The sequence below is a fragment of the Cyprinodon tularosa genome, unplaced genomic scaffold (assembly GCF_016077235.1).
Source record: "Cyprinodon tularosa strain WSP-4 unplaced genomic scaffold, ASM1607723v1 ctg76, whole genome shotgun sequence".
Lineage (NCBI taxonomy): Eukaryota > Metazoa > Chordata > Actinopteri > Cyprinodontiformes > Cyprinodontidae > Cyprinodon > Cyprinodon tularosa.
The window spans coordinates 2408067-2424729 of NW_024039518.1; the positions used below are offsets into that span (position 1 = coordinate 2408067).

The following is a 16663-nucleotide window of genomic DNA, read 5'->3' on the forward strand; positions in this document are numbered from 1 at the left end:
ACACATGTGCTCCATCTCTGCTATGGCTGCTGTCCAGCCCTTCTCTGCTCTGCCTGTGTAATGGCTGCATATCTTGCTCATGACAGAATTGGGAGTAGAAGGAAGATCTAGAACTGTGGCTTTATGCCACTTCATGTAAATTCTGGCTCAAATGGTCAGAAAAGTTTCGTGCCATCATCATATTTGGATTTGAATATAAAACTGTTTAAAACCAATAAGATCCAACTACCGGTACTTCCAAGTCTTTCCTACCGCTGCTCGAGTATTTTGACCCACTGTTAAAGGTGGAATATCATCTGTAGGGTTTATGCATTTCTGTGTTTATGTATAACTTAATATTTAGGAATCATATTGAGTGATAACAGATGAAGGATGATGATTATGGGTATTGTTTAATTAATTTAGTAAAAAGGTATTCTTCTGATGTAATCACCTCTATCGATTTTTCCTCCTCCTCAGATGAATGCCAAACTCCGTCCGTCTTTTTCCCAAATTGTAGCCGAGTTGGAGAAGAAACGAGCTGAGAGGGAGCAGAGGGATGAACCTCCAGTGAGAGGTGGGACATCGTTTGGGCACCAATTAACCATTATGTTTCCTCCATTCATGTATTTCATCTCTTCGGGTTTGTTTTTCCAGACCTTGGACCATTGAGGAGGCCGTCCCTCTGCGACACGTCCGACCCCCGTCTCTCCCGTAGCAAGTCCGACATGCTGCACCCTCAGGACACGCTGCCCTGTGTTACTTTCACGCCTTCTGCTCGGCTCAACCCTTTCTTGCAGCGGGAGGACCTCAAAGGAGGAAAAATCAAGCTTTTCGACACTCCCAGCAAGTCTGTCATCTCCCTGACCTTCACCTTGCCTCCTCCGCCGGACTGCGTCGACGTCTCAGCATCTGAAGCGGAGGCCGTCGATATACCCAGGAGGCACAGGCGATGCCACTCACTGCCGTGTACGCCGCCTCCGCATATGATATCTGCGCCGAACACGGTCCTCACGGAGGAAGGGTCGGCGTTTGAGATGAACGGTGAGGGAAGGAGGAGTGAGGAGACGAGTTTGCTGGGAGGAGAGGAGGACTCATCCCTTGCAGGGGATTCAGGTCTCCCGCTGTCTATTGAACCCTTATCACTGAACACGGTGGACCAAGAGCAGCAGGAGGTGGAGGAGGAGCCCATGGACTGCACCACCTCCCCTGATACGCACGACATCACGTCATCGCTTTACTCCAAACATCATTCTCCGTCTCACTCCTCCACCCCCTTCCATCCCTCCACCCAGTCCCTGGCAAACGGTTGGAGGTCAGCCATCGCTAACGGGCCTCCCTGTCTGCCGCCTCTCTCCAATCTGGACAACCACAATGTGATCGTGAGCCGACCGCTAGGCTGGAGCGCCGCCACAGACACGCCCACGACCAACAACAACGGCTACCACTCCTCACCCAGCGACCCCGCCGGCTCCTCACCGTTCGGTTCCGGCAGCGGCCATTCCCTGGACCAAGAGGAGGTGATCTCCTGTCCTGGCTGCTGCCTGGCTGGACTCAGTTTCCCCTCAGTTTGTCTCAGAGCGCCCCCTCGCCGAAACCCCTATAAGAACTTGAACGGGGACCACGCCGCCTCCCGTGGGCTGCTCTGTCCGGGGCCTAAGGTCCTGCCGCCCACCAACACCAGCCTGGATCCGGGACTGGCCCTGCCAGGAGCTCAAACATAACTCCCCAACCGTCGACACCAAATGCAAAGCTCTTCCCCTGGAAATTAAGCGGGTGTTCTTAAAATTTGCACAGATTTTAATGCAGCAATACTCAGCTTATTTTCTTTTTTTCTCCGGAAAAATCTTTTTGTTGCACAGAAGTTTGTGTGCCTGCATGAGTTCATTAAAATACTGTCCAGACTCGAAAGAAACTACTCTCTGTCCAGGAACGCTGCAGGACTTTGCCGGCGGAAGCCCTCTGCTGGACTGAGGGTGTCCTGCACGATGTCAGCCCGTGTTTGACTCTTACAGGCGTGCTTCGGCGGGAATCTGTAAATTTACGGCTGCAACGACTCTTATTGCCAGATGAGTCCGACCGACGCTGAAACGAGGAATGTTGAGCTTAGTATTAATACTGTTGTAAGGATTATTTTTGATGTTTGGTGCTGCTTCTGAATGAACAGGCAGGTTTGCTTTAACGTGTTTAATTACGGAGAGGCGTACAGTGCATTTCTGGGGAGCATTTGACCGAGTTGGGTATGAGTGTCGTGTGTGAAAGGGTACGTGTGTGAGAATGTCACCGTTCTTAAGACTATATTTTTTTTCTTTTTTGTTGCTGTATGAACTTTGTTGGCCCTTCTGGTTGCCTGGTTAAGCACTTCAACTGTATTACTGTTTATAAGGAGACTGTTTATCATTATATTTGGGAATGAATGGTCAAAGACCTGCTTAAGAGATGTACAGATTCTTATTATTTAAAGATGGCATTGAATAAAAAGATAGAATGCACTTATGTTTAAGATGTTTTTTTTTTTTTTTACTAAATTTTCTTGGGTGATTCTTGCCTTAAATCCAAACACATAAATGTTTTCTGCCAAACTGTTCTCAAAGTGTTTTAAAGGCACTGCTTTCCTTCCATTTATCACCTCAAAGACTGAGAAATTCCCAAATTTCAAAATGAACGGTAGTGGTAAATGGTAAAGGAGTTGGACTTTTGTCATTAATATTATCCGCTGCTTAAAAAAGTTTAAAGAACAATTTGGAAACTCTTTAGAACAGGATTTAACAATTTTTAAAATACAACAAACTTGGATGCTTATTGGCGGGACGGGCCATTAATCGTATAGTTTATCGAATTTTGATTCCTTGCCAAAGCGATAAATTTGAATTTATGTTTTAAAAACTCTTAAATGGGTAAATCATGGACAAATTTCAATACGAAATGTGGTTGTCATGGGATGTTTAGTGATTCAAATCACACTTCTTTGTGGCAACGGAGTGCTGAGGAATGACTACTTTAAATTAGTAGTATTGATCATCAAGCTATGATTGCTTTGGCCTAAAAGTTGCTAAAAGAAGAAGAAGAATAAATAAAGTTTTGTTTTTATCAAGTTTAATTTGATCAATAATAATGTCTCAAGGACCTAAAGTCCTTGTGATAGGACTTTAGGTCCATACCACAGCCATAGTGGTCGCACCAATATATAATGAGTAGTTCTAAAAGAAAGCAGCATAGTTTAACAGATAAAAGTATCCCAGTTCCTGACCCACAGATCATAAAGTGAAAATTTCAATTCAGTTTTTTTTTTTAATAAAAGTTATCTCAAGACAATTTGGAGTCATTTCACTCAAATCATATTTACAAATGGGTTAATATTTCCAAGTAAACCCCAAAAAACATCACCAAATTATTGATTTTTGGAGCAATCCCTCATGGTTAGCATGCACATGGCGACTGTGGAGAGGAATCCTCCAGCAGAACCAGCCTCAGTGTGTGAACGACCCTCTGCTACAACTGGCTGGTGCTTTGAGAAGAGCAGAGACTTCAAAGAAAGAAGTACTGACTCAGAAGTAATGGTAAAAATCTAGAAGAGAAACAGTTAAACAGAAAAACTCTGAGTCAATATTGTGTCATGATCGTGGTTTTGGAGATTGGAACCAGTGTCCATGTTTCATCTTGACATGATGACCAGAGAAGAGAAAGCCAACTGGAAGAAGCCATCATGGAGATCCAGGGCCAAAAGGCCCAGATCGCCAGAATGATCAAGTCATGATGGTTGACTTTTCAGAACCAAGCTGCTGCAAAACAGGCCTTTTGCAACACATTTCTCGTGAGTTTCAGAACTTATAGAGCCAGACTGGAGGAGAAAGTCTCCTAAGGATCCCTTGGTGTGAGGAAAACCCCCGCGTTGCTGTGTGCCTGCCATGCTAAGCTCCTGCTGGATGAAAACACAAGCCTTCCACATGGGCATGGACAAAAAGTTTTGTAGGTTTTGGACAGAACAGTGTCTTTTGATGATTTTGATAACTGATGAGTAAAGACAAAGCTAAAGGGATGGACTGCATGCTTTGCTATAGTAACATGTGTTGAGCTGTTGTTGAAGCTTGGACAAGCTTTATTTCACAAAAGGGTTTAAACATTAATATAAAATTGGTGTTCATGTGTTCCTCAGATGCTCATTACATTTCAATTACCAAGTATAAGAGTCATTTAATGGAATCCTGATGTCTATTCGCTCCTAGCTATTACAAAGAGGGGAAAGAATCATTTAACTAAAGGTTATTGGTTCCTGATTAAGCAAAACATTTAATAAAACATTTGGCCAAAAAATGTTTTATTCTCCTCATGGATTTGCATTGTGAAAACATTCCAATTTCACTAAATTAGTATAAAGCATATTTGATCATGTCCCAAATTCTTACACATAAACTTTGGTTTTCAAACACAAAATCCATCTTAATAAGATCCATTGTAATAAGATTTTCAAACATCTTCCCCTCCTTTATACATGGTAGTTTAGTTGATTTTCACTAGTTTAAGAGCTTTAAACTAAAATATGTTTGACTTGGAGCTTAATGTTTTTTGTTAATAAACTCTTATATTTTGAACAGAAGTTGTGGTGAATTTATTCCATGTATGTGCAGAATTATCTGACCATGATTTGAGCTCGAATCAGTCTTTCATTTATTTTTCTAACGCACAGCTATTAGGGCGTGTGTTCATAAACAATATATAACATCCCAAATAATATCTGATCAAATAAGATATTTACCACTCCTCCTAGGGCAATAAACATCTTAAAGTATCAGAAAATATAAATTCCCAGCTGACTGGCAATTGAATATAACAGTTATTCACAACAGCAATATGACGTCCAACCTGGATGTGCATTGAATATAAAATTATCACAATATTAAAATCAAGATATAATTGAGTTCATACAGTCTAGCAAAAGAGAAAAACAGCACTGTGTTTAATCTATAGAAATTCCAGAAACCTTTTATTCCAATTGAATCATTTGGAAATCTTTAGGATTTCTAGGATAATTAAATATGTTTTGTTTTTTCTTTTTTAAAAAGGCATATAGATAAAGCAGACTGAAAACTCGCTCTATATGGAATCAACATTAAAAAGGTGTATCTGTGTTATAGACATTGTTGAGCTTCCATTCATGGTTTCCTTTCTCACCTTCCTCTTTAAGTGGATCAAACAGCAGATCCTCTCTTACAAAATCACCTGCCTTTAATTGAATCCTTATCTCTCCACCCCTTCCACCTTCTCCTTGGCTTATCATAGTCTCACTTTCTTCAGTTCAGAGGTTGTATTGCAGCCATGAGGACAAAGGGTCTCGCATGGAGCAGACTTCCATTATTGATTATGTCTGCAATAAGTCTCCCACTCATCGCAGGTGAGTACTCGAGATGTTCTGGGAGTCTGAAGCATAGTTTATACATTATGCATTATAATGTTTGTAGAAATGTTAAATCTGGGTTGAAATGAGCTTTATTCCCCTAAATTTTGTGTCTCTTTCCATATTTAAATGAAATGTGAATTTTGGTTACCTTCTGTGGTTCTGTGCACCATGATTGTGAAGCTTAACAAAGTTGTGACAATTGGACTTAAGGGGTCAGTGAGCACCTGTGTGACCGTGCTATTTTTGTGTCTTGGTTTCGTGCGAACTTCTCAGGGTCGACTGGGTTAGTCTGTTACACTGCTGTGGAATCACTGGATTTAAGTTGCCTCCTGCGGTGGGATTGTCCCCATGCCAGTCCTAATATCACCTACACTGTGCAGACAAAGACTCAGGGGTAAGTCCTACTGCCTGTGAGTGAGATCCATAATCCAACTCCTGCTTTAGTAACCGTTTACATAGAGATGTGCTCATGGGTATGATAATAGAGACCATTAAAGCAGTTACATCACACCTTTAATTAGATTTAGACTGGGTAAATATTTTCACTGTATGTGAAGGATTTATGCTTTAGATATGAGGAGCACAATACCATATAATTCACTGCACCCCATTGGCAAAAAACTGCAGCTCTAGATTTATAAACCAAAGAAAACAAGTGAACACACAATCTGAACCAGATTTGCACATCTACAGATATACATTTTTGCTTATATTTCTGCAAAATAACTTACCATGGATGGTTTTTTTTTTAAACCTTAAATATCTAGGAAGGGTGTGTTGCAGTCACTGTCTGATATTTTGCAGACTCTGGTTTTCTTGTAGAAGAATAGAATAGAATTCAACTTTATTTTCATTAAACTGTCACCAGTAGAAAGCAATGAAATGTAGTTTTTTTTGTAGGTTTGCCCTTTAGTTAACTGCAACTGTCTTACCATCATCTTTGACCAGCTTCCATTTCCCTGATGAGCAAAAGCTTTACTATACCACAGAGATCTGTAACCTTCAAAATCCGAAGATTCATTTCAGCCTAAATGCAGCTGGATTAAAGTCGATTAGAGCTGCACATGACATTCTGATAAAAAAAAAAAAAAAAACTCATTGTTGTTAAATATATACTATAAAAACATGCATCTTTTCTTATCTGTGGAAAAATATGCAAATCTATGTGTATGGTTTAATGCTCATGGGGATGATAATAGAAACCATTAAAGCAGTTATATCACACCTTTAATATATACACCTCTATATATATATATATATATATATATATATATATATATATATATATATATATATATATATATATATATATATATATATATATATATATATATATACACTATATTGCCAAAAGTATTTGCTCACCTGCCTTGACTCACATATGAGCTTAAGTGACATCCCGTTCCTAATCCATAGGGTTCAATATGACGTCGGTCCACCCTTTGCAGCTAGAACAGCTTCAACTCTTCTGGGAAGGCTGTCCACAAGGTTTAGGAGTGTGTTTATGGGAATTTTTGACCATTCTTCCAGAAGCGCATTTGTGAGGTCGCACACTGATGTTGGACGAGAAGGCCTGGCTCTCAGTCTCCGCTCTAATTCATCCCAAAGGTGTTCTATCGGGTTGAGGTCAGGACTCTGTGCAGGCCAGTCAAGTTCATCCACACCAGACTCTGTCATCCATGTCTTTATGGACCTTGCTTTGTGCACTGGTGCACAGTCATGTTGGAAGAGGAAGGGGCCAGCTCCAAACTGTTCCCACAAAGTTGGGAGCATGGAATTGTCCAAAATGTCTTGGTATGCTGAAGCATTCAGAGTTCCTTTCACTGGAACTAAGGGGCCAAGCCCAGCTCCTGAAAAACAACCCCACACCATAATCCCCCCTCCACCAAACTTTACACTTGGCACAATGCAGTCAGACAAGTACCGTTCTCCTGGCAACCGCCAAACCCAGACCCGTCCATCAGATTGCCAGATGGAGAAGCGCGATTCGTCACTCCAGAGAACGCGTCTCCACTGCTCTAGAGTCCAGTGGCGGCGTGCTTTACACCACCGCATCCGACGCTTTGCATTGCACTTGGTGATGTATGGCTTGGATGCAGCTGCTCGCCCATGGAAACCCATTCCATGAAGCTCTCTGCGCACTGTTCTTGAGCTAATCTGAAGGCCACATGAAGTTTGGAGGTCTGTAGTGATTGACTCTGCAGAAAGTTGGCGACCTCTTCGCACTATGCGCGTCAGCATCCGCTGACCCCGCTCCGTCAGTTTACGTGGCCTACCACTTCGTGGCTGAGTTGCTGTCGTTCCCAAACACTTCCATTTTCTTATAATACAGCTGACAGTTGACTGTGGAATATTTAGGAGCGAGGAAATTTCACGACTGGATTTGTTGCACAGGTGGCATCCTATCACAGTTCCACGCTGGAATTCACTGAGCTCCTGAGAGCGACCCATTCTTTCACAAATGTTTGTAAAAACAGTCTGCATGCCTAGGTGCTTGAATTTATACACCTGTGGCCATGGAAGTGATTGGAACACCTGATTCCAATAATTTGGATGGGTGAGCAAATACTTTTGGCAATATAGTGTATATATATATATATATATTAGATCTTAAAATATATAGCTTTTTTAAAATGTTATTCTGTTGTGGAAATTCAATTTCTCTGTACTTTATTGTTTTTAGCCACAATTAAGAGCCATTGTAGGAGGTCTAAAGAGCCACTTGCCTCGGCTCTGCCTATAGCATGATGCTGCCACCCCCATGTTTCATGGTGGGACTGGTGTGTTCCAGGTATGAGGCTTGCTTAAGCCTCCACAAGAGGTTGTACTAAAAAAAAAAAAAAAGAATAAATTGCCTTCAACAAAATAAAGGGGAAATGCTTCAAAATATGAATACTTTTGTAAATTAGCAAATGTGTTCAGTTTAAAATATATACAACTAGGGCTGACACAATTACTTGGATTAATCGTGATTAATCTATTATTGAAGTAATAGTCAACTGATTTAGTAATCAATTAATCGTTAACTGGAGTAAAGAGGCTGCAAAACATGCCTTTAGCTGACAGAGCAACTCACTTAGAGCAGAAATTATACCAAGGTTGTAAGAGCAATATATATATAAACATTTTGCATTTAACATAAAAAAATGAAATAAAAATAAATTGTTTTCGTGTGTTACATGCTCTATTCAGAATTCCTGAAGTGGAAAAGTTTTATTTTCACCTGGTTTAGTTTCGTAAAAAAAAAAACAAGAACCGTTGGCTATCTAATTATTAAGCGATTAATCGAAGAAATAATGGACAGATTAATCAATTTGCTAAATAATTTTTAGTTGTAGCCCCATATACAAGATATTTGCAACTTATGACAATCTAAATAATCAACTCGTCTGGAAAAAAAAAAACGGTTCAGCCCATGGAGGCTCCTGCTCCTCTGGATTATTTACAGGGCTCACATCTATATTTAATCTCTTATATTGTCTGATACAACAGCCTTGTTTTAATCATTAACAATAACCATTTCAGTTTAGGAAAATTACTGAAACTGAAATAAAGAAGACCATGTTTTTTATTCATATCATTTTTTGCTGTTTTATAGTGAATTCTATTGTTTAGATTGTCCTTTTTATCTAATCTAGTCTAATTTATTGTTTTATCCTTTATCTACCTGCGATGTGCTTGTCGTAAATCCCTTCCTCAGCCAAGTTGTTGTAAATGTGCTATGTAAATAAACTTTGATTGGGCCAGTCATTATATTCTTTCTTTGTTTTCTATAGAACACTATACTTGCATGATAACTCGGACAATATTCTTGTAAACGAATAAAGAACTATATAAATTAATCAAACTGATGGAAAACAACTGTTTAAGGCTTCGGAGGGCTAATAATAGATTTTGCTTTTGGTAAATGCTTTCAAACGAATTCCAATGCTGTAAACTCATGAAAATGCGCTCCATGAGTTTCCTTTGAAAAAAGTACAACAAAAACAAAAGTAGAATAATATTATTAATATTATCGTGTTGCATCTGATCATTTTTTGGAATTTCTTTGTTTCCGGGCCCCAGGGACCCCTGGCAGGACGTCCCTTGGTGTGTTTGGATCTCCTCCCGGAGCTGTGACGTCTCCCACGTCTTTTCAAACTTTGAGCTTTACAACATGATTCGCCTTGGAGTCCACCTCACCCCCAGCTCCACTGTTTGGATCAAACCACACAAGTTTGACTACAGTGACTTTAGTCAGTAGCAATCTGCAGCATTTTTATAAACAACACTCAAACCAGAGCTATAGACTCACATGGGGGTCTGCACATTTTCTTGTTTCTTCATGCTGATGCTAGACTATGTTTGACCCTGAATTAAAAACTGCTGCTTTATGTGAAAAATAATAAACTTATCTGAGGTGTAAATTATAAACCTGATCAACCTTAATAAATACGAGTAATTATTTCTGCTCTCTGTCCTCTGCAGCCTTTAGCCCCCCATCCATCTCAGTCTCCTTGAAGAATGACAGCATGTCTGTGGAGGTGCAGTTTCCTTGTGCGGCCAACAGGAGGTGCGCTCATGATGTGTGCTGTCCCATCTCAAAACTGATAGACCCCTGGACCACAGTGACTGTGTACAATGAGCTCAATCGCTCTGAAAACCAGGTCTGAAATTAATCCTATTTCATTGCAACACAGAATGTAGAGCAACAAACTGTCAGTTGTTTGAATCCAAAATAAAATACTTCAGAACTTTGGTCTGCAACATATACTAAAGCCCTCTGGTCAACTGAATAGACACTAAGTAAGAAGGAACTGACATGTCCTTATGTAAACATAGGACATAGGAATTCACATTGAAAGACATTGAATTTTATTGTAACTTTAAAGTTTTGAAATAAATAACATTATACACCCTTTGTAAGAAGGTGATAGAAATGTTTTCTTCAATAATGGGTTGATATCTGTGTATAAGACATTGTTTTCCAAACCAATTACAAAGGTTATAGCTTGACCAGCTAGACTGACTTTTTTAGGGTTTAGGGTAAGCCTAACCCATCTAAAGAAACATCACTGGTACTTTTGTTTCCTTAATTGGTTGGTTCTTAGTTTTTCTATATTTTTTTACCAAAATCATTAAGCTCCAAAGAGCCACTGGTTGCAAACCCTGATCCAGGACATGTGAAACATCCAAAATGGTCCAAAAATGTAATCATCTATTGACAAAAAAAGTACTTTAATCACTAATCAAAACAAAATAAAAGAGTCAAAAATGTTGCTCTATGATTCCCAAACCAGACCTGTAAGTTTGTCTCCTGTCTGTGCTGAACAGAGCCGCACAGTTTGGACCCAGGAAGTGGTTTCCACCTTGGAGTTTTCAGGTCTGTCTCCAGGTCAGAGCTACTGTGCCGTCGCCAACTTCTCCTTCCCGATCTACTCTATAGCTGCCTCCCCAAAATCTGCTCCAGGGTGTGTTGCAACTCGTTCCAGTTCAGGTAAAACGAGGTGGATAAAGACCAACTGCTCAAGTTTGAAGCAACTTATGCATTTGTTTGTCATTGTTCTCTCTGACTCGGAGGACAGGGAAGGTCTCTCATGATTAAACCATTTTGATTGAACCCAATCTTAAACCTAATGAGCCAATTAGTCTCTTGCCGGTGTTTTATGCGTCCTTAATCCTGCAGCTTTGTGTGTTGTTTGTGTGTCTGCAGGGATGCTGCTGATGTATTGTGCTGGCATTGGTCTGTCCTTTCTAGTCCTTTTGTTATTTCTTGCCGTGTTCCTGCAAAAGCCCAGACGGGACAGACCGACCCCTGATAATCCACCGAAGGCTCTGGTAAGATTCTCTCCAACTTCGCCTTCTGTTCTGACTACAAACAATTTATCCTCACCTTGTTTCTTTTTTAGACGGCGGCTCAAGATCTGGATTCTTTGGCTCCTCCCGTCTTTGTCCCCGTCGACCCTTGTGATATAAACTTGGAACTCTTAGATGACCACAGCTCCAACATGGGCTTGACCTCAAGTTCAAAAAGCAAGACCTTAAGCCCACATATGCATTTTGATGCCAGTGGAGGTGTAGTATATTGTTACAGTGAGGTACTGAAGCAAAAAAGATGATAGGACTCATCATGAGCAATCCTACTTTGTCTTCTTTCTTTCTGGAGACGCGTCAAATGGAAAATAGAAGACTTTCAAACAAAGGGGTTTGGTTCAATGGATCCTCCATACTGGATTAGGAACAATGCATGATCCCTTGGATTTGAAAACCTACTTTCAGTGTAAAGACACTTATGACCCCAATTTGCTCTCTCAATATGGGAGGTATATGTAGCTGAAAACATCATACAGACTTTTATCAGTTTATCACAAGAATTAGAGGACGTGGATCAAGGAGTGCCTTCCTGAGTAATTACTATTTTTTTTATGAATCCAACTTCCTTCGATGAACTGGCCTTTGTGCAATTTGGAGGTGTGTCCACCTCTGCACATCTTATACCTCTACTCCATCAATAGGGTTTATAATGTACTGTATATCAGCCTGGAGATTGTAGATTGTTCACTTTAGCTTACGGATGGAAGTATTTTTGGTTTCAGCCGGAGCACAGAGGAAAACAAAAACAACATACATACAGTTGAAACCAGATTTGTACATAGTGAGAAAATATTTATAATCATTGCCTGAAAATAAATCAGATAAAATGTTTTCAGTCAGTTATTTCTATTTACTCAATTTCCATATAATGTGATTTTTTTGTTTGCTTTTTTGTCTATGGCTGTTCTCTAAATCCAAAGTTATATCCATCAAAAATGCAGCCTCTTTAAATCCAGGTGATGTCATGCTCTGTAAGCTTCAAATGGGTTATCCCATAATCTCTGAGGTAATTAAAGGTACACATCAAACCCACTTTTTGTGATATCATGACAAAAAAAATAAAAGAAAGCAGTAAAGAATGCATGAAAAGAAATGTCCTAGGATATCATTTCCTACTGTCGTAAAGTACCACATAGTAGAAACATCTTAAAAATGATCCATACCATGGAAACAGATGTGCCTAAACACAGCTTTAAGTGTTAAAGCAAAGGGTTTTAGTACTTGAATATTATCATATTATCATATTATTATCATAATGGACAGTTTTGTGTGAGACCAAAAAAAGAAAATACTTTTTTAATATTTTAAGAATAAATCTGTAAGGCACAAAAAAATTGGAAAAGGTGAATAACCATGAATATTTTCTTGATGCAGCATAGGTCTTCCAAACAGAAAATCACTCTGATTAAACTGCAAAACTAAAGACAAAAAGAACAACAACAAAAAAGCAACGTTGTCAATGCATGAGCCAAAATTCAACCAAAACTAAAAGACAGAATTAGCAAATGCCAAACAGAAACCATTTAAACTTCTGATATAGTTGAACGTTTATGGGTTTAAATATCTGGTTTCAGCTGTAGAAACTGAATCCAACAGCATTATAGTAGATAACGTTCAGCATAGAAGGATATGACTGAAGCATTGGCATGAGACCAGCATGGCTACTCCATCAAACTCTATTAAATATTTGGCCTGTTTTAGCTCCTACAAGAACAATGCAAAGTGGCTATGTGTTTAATGCATCCAAAAAAGGATGAAAAATTCTATATATTTTTCTAAGATTTTGCCTAGACTGTAGTATGGAAGAGTATAAGGGCTACCGGAAAAAAATAAATAAAATAAACAGATTCTTTTTATTATTATTTGAGTTTAATATGTAAAAAAGGAAATTTTTCCAATATTAAACTCAGATAAAATAAAAATATCAGTTTATTGTTTTTTTTTCCAGTGGCCCAAATCCTATTCCATACCGTCCAATCTACCCTATTCATGATGTTGTGATCCTGATCCAACATAAAAGTGGCCTTAGAAGTATAAGAGTGAAAATTCACTTGGAAGACCACATTCCTAGGTTTGTTGTAATTTAGATGCTACCTGATGACTTAAAACATAATTTCAGGATCAACTTTTGTATAAACATTTAAAAATGGATTCCATGTAAAAATTCAGATTTTTCTCCCTTTTGTGGATGTTATTTACCAGACTCTCAAAGCCTTAGAAAAGCCTCTGTAACAGACTGACAGATGATTTATTCTCATCTGTTCTTGAATTTGCTTAGATTGCATCATGTGCTGATTTTTTCTTCTTTTTTTATTAGATAATCTTACCTAATCTGTGTTTTCCTGACAGGTTCTATTTAAGTTTTTCTGGATTCTACATGATCATGAAATTTAACCAAGTGTATTTGCGTAATGAAACAATTGATTTATCAAGGGAGCCAAGGAACAGAAGCCCGATACATTTCAAGCATTATTTAAGTATTATACACTCACCTGCCACTTTATTAGGTACACCTTTCTAGTACTGGGTTGGACCCTTTTTGCCTTCAGATTGCCTCATTCCTTCGTGGCATAGATTCATAGATTTTTTCGGGCTGCACATCTATGATGTGAATCTCCACTTCCAACACATCCCAAAGGGACTCTATTGGATTGAGATCTAGTGACCGGGGAGGCTGTTTGAGTACAGTGAACTCATTGTTTTGTTTAATAGACCAGTTTGAGAGGCTTTATGACACGGCACATTATCCTGCTGGAAAAGCCATACTGTTGCCTTTATATCAGCCAGCTGGCCTCTGGTATCAACAAAGCATTTGTGCCTACTGAACTATCACCCATTGGATATTTTGTCTTTTTCTGACCATTTCCTGTAAACCTTAGAGACGATTGTGCTTGAAAACGGAGTTGAACCAACAACCGTGCTACATTCAGGGTCACTTAAATCCCCTTTCTTCCCACTTGTGATGCTGGGTTTAAGCTGCAGCAGATCATCTTGACCATGTCTACATGCCTAAATGAATTGAGATGCCGCCCTGTGATTGGCTGATTAGAAATTTAAATTGGTCGATGAATGGATACATGTCAGACATCATGCAGAGTTCTCCATTTTAACTCTCAGTATAGTTTTCTGTTTCGTAGGAGTCACAGCGCAGCATGAGATCTAACCTTAGAGAGCGACTACTGAAGCAGGAATCTTTTTCTGGTTTGCTGAGATTCACACAAAGTCTAACAGACATTTGTTTGATGTTTAAAAAAACAAAAAGCAGGAACATACAAAGAGAACCAAGTCGATGCTTCTCTCAGCCGACAAGGAGATAAGGCAGTTTTTTTCCAATATTTATTGCTCTTAAGAAGAGTTTGACTCCCTGTTGCCCCGTGACTGACTGTACCCCCCCGCATGAAAACACAGAACATCTTGTCATCTGTTTTTCACCTTCTGTTTTGCTGGTGTTGCGTTCTTTCCAGGACATTGAGGCTCTCTGTGGGTTTGGCCATGCACAATTGTTTGGATATACACCGACATTGGGGGGGTACATAACAGAGCCAGTGGTATTGGATTGTATTGTATTAATCAGCTCAGTGCTTTCGCTGTAGGGAGAACCGGATAACTGCATGAAGCATGAAGAGCTGGCCTGTTTTATTACCACCTGATTACACAACAGTTAAGATCCGGTCATCTTCATCACGAAGAACTGGAACCGCATCACTTTGCTGTTTGCATTAAGGTCTCTGACCTGAACTCAAAAAGGCTCCTCTTCTTCTTAGTATTTTGAATTAGTGTAGATTATCAAGGGGTTATTACTGACCATGATCTCAAAGCAACGGTAGTGTTTTCTTTATACATGGGAGACATGGCTTATGGTTCAGTGCAACATCTGATTAGGACAACTGTCAAAAAAAAAGAAAAAAAAAGAAAGTAGCCTACCCTACGATGAGGTGTACTTGAACACTAAACTTTGACAAAGCGCTCAACTTTTTGTTGAGGTTAAATTTTTATATTGAAAAAGATTTGAACAACTCTTAAAGATTGAAATCAAGGTTAAAGTTGTAGCTTTCCAACCAGATTCAACCATTCAATCCAATATGGCTGCCAGGTGTTTAAAAAAAAAAAAATACAAAAAACTGATGTTATAAACTGTCTGTTTGCTCTTTTATAGATTGTATCAAAGTAAATTATTTCACTTATTTGGTTGTGATTTAATTTTTTTAACCAAGATCATCCAGGACTAAAAAGCCCTCCCAAAAGAAAACAAGACATAATTTAGCTGGTTCTGCTACTGGAAGTTAGCTTTCCTAGCATGCCCCCCCCACAACCAGAATAGTTATAGGTTCTGTCTGGTTTAATTCAAAGCCAACTGCAAACACTTGTTTTCTGCTTTGCTAACATCTCATTTGTTTGTAGGGGGAGTGGTGTAAAGCACATCTTTTTTATTTTCAATTGTAGTTTCTGCTTAAATTATTCACTTTGACAGCTATCCATCTTAATTTTTAAGAAATTCACTGATGACTTATCAGCAAGGTCACACAGGAACTAAAAATAAACCCAGTATGTCTTTATGATTTAACAAGATATCCAAGCAAACAATAAGAAGGTCAAAGGTCATAACCACTGCTATTAAATAACACCAAGGCCCACCTAATCCCGACTCCGCCACCCAAACCCCCCTAAAAACGTTGATTTCCAAGATTTTGCGGGAAATATTTTATGGACCAATCAAACTGGAACTGCATCTAGATACACCTGGTGTAAAAAGAAAAATCGTGCCAATAGTCAAATACAGGGATGGTAGTGTGATGGTATTCCCTAACTGGTTATAATTGATCCATGGATCAAATCCGGGTTTATACAGGAATGAATAACTCAAATGTAATGCTTTTTAATGCTCTTTTAATGCTCTTAGAAATCATTTTAATGCCAGCAACAGGTACCCGTCGACAGGCTGCAGACATGTCCCGAATTCCTCGTTTTCCAGCTAATTTTGTTGAAATTAGCTTTTTTCCACCCATAAATTTTTTTTCTCCGACTCAAGCTTCTTTTCTGAACATACAGCTTTGCAATCAACCGGAAGCAAATATATCGTGCTATAATATATCTGAAAAAATAGTTTTTGTAAACATTTTTTTTTAACAAAGCATTTTCAATGCCACAATAAACACATTTAATGGATTTTAATGCCAATTAAGGTCTTAATTTAAAAAATAATAATTTATTGACTTTAAGTGATTTTTAATGACCCGCAGAAACCCTGCAAATTAAGGTGTTATAAGTAGCCTAGTCAAGGTGTAGCCTGGGTGCCATTTCGAACTTAGTCCTGCCCACAACGTTTGAGGTCGGGAAGTTCGGTCTGGCATTGCTCAACAGTAGCGTGAGTATGCTTGCACAATATCTGGCGGGCCAATCAAATTGTCAGGGCGGGCTTTATACGATGATGGA

The 16663-nt window shown here is 39.1% G+C and overlaps 2 protein-coding genes across 4 annotated transcripts in view; both read left to right on the top strand.

Annotated features, from left to right (window-relative positions):
* Positions 1-2471, top strand: part of tesk1b (testis associated actin remodelling kinase 1b) — a 42041-nt gene extending 39570 nt beyond the window's left edge. For all 3 annotated transcript variants that reach the window (XM_038270349.1, XM_038270352.1, XM_038270350.1), the window contains 2 exons: positions 460-556; positions 637-2471. In XM_038270349.1, coding sequence (XP_038126277.1) covers positions 460-556; positions 637-1703 — 1164 coding nt within the window. In that variant the 3' untranslated portion in view covers positions 1704-2471. The remainder of the gene's footprint in view (positions 1-459; positions 557-636) is intronic.
* Positions 2472-5264: 2793 nt separating this feature from the next.
* On the top strand, positions 5265-12241 carry si:dkeyp-75h12.7. The gene is made up of 7 exons (XM_038270366.1): positions 5265-5371; positions 5651-5771; positions 9443-9612; positions 9845-10023; positions 10691-10853; positions 11070-11194; positions 11266-12241. The coding sequence occupies exons 1-7, from the start codon at positions 5296-5298 to the stop codon at positions 11473-11475; spliced, it is 1044 nt and encodes a 347-aa protein (XP_038126294.1). The 5' UTR covers positions 5265-5295; the 3' UTR covers positions 11476-12241.
* The last annotated feature ends 4422 nt before the right edge of the window (positions 12242-16663 follow it).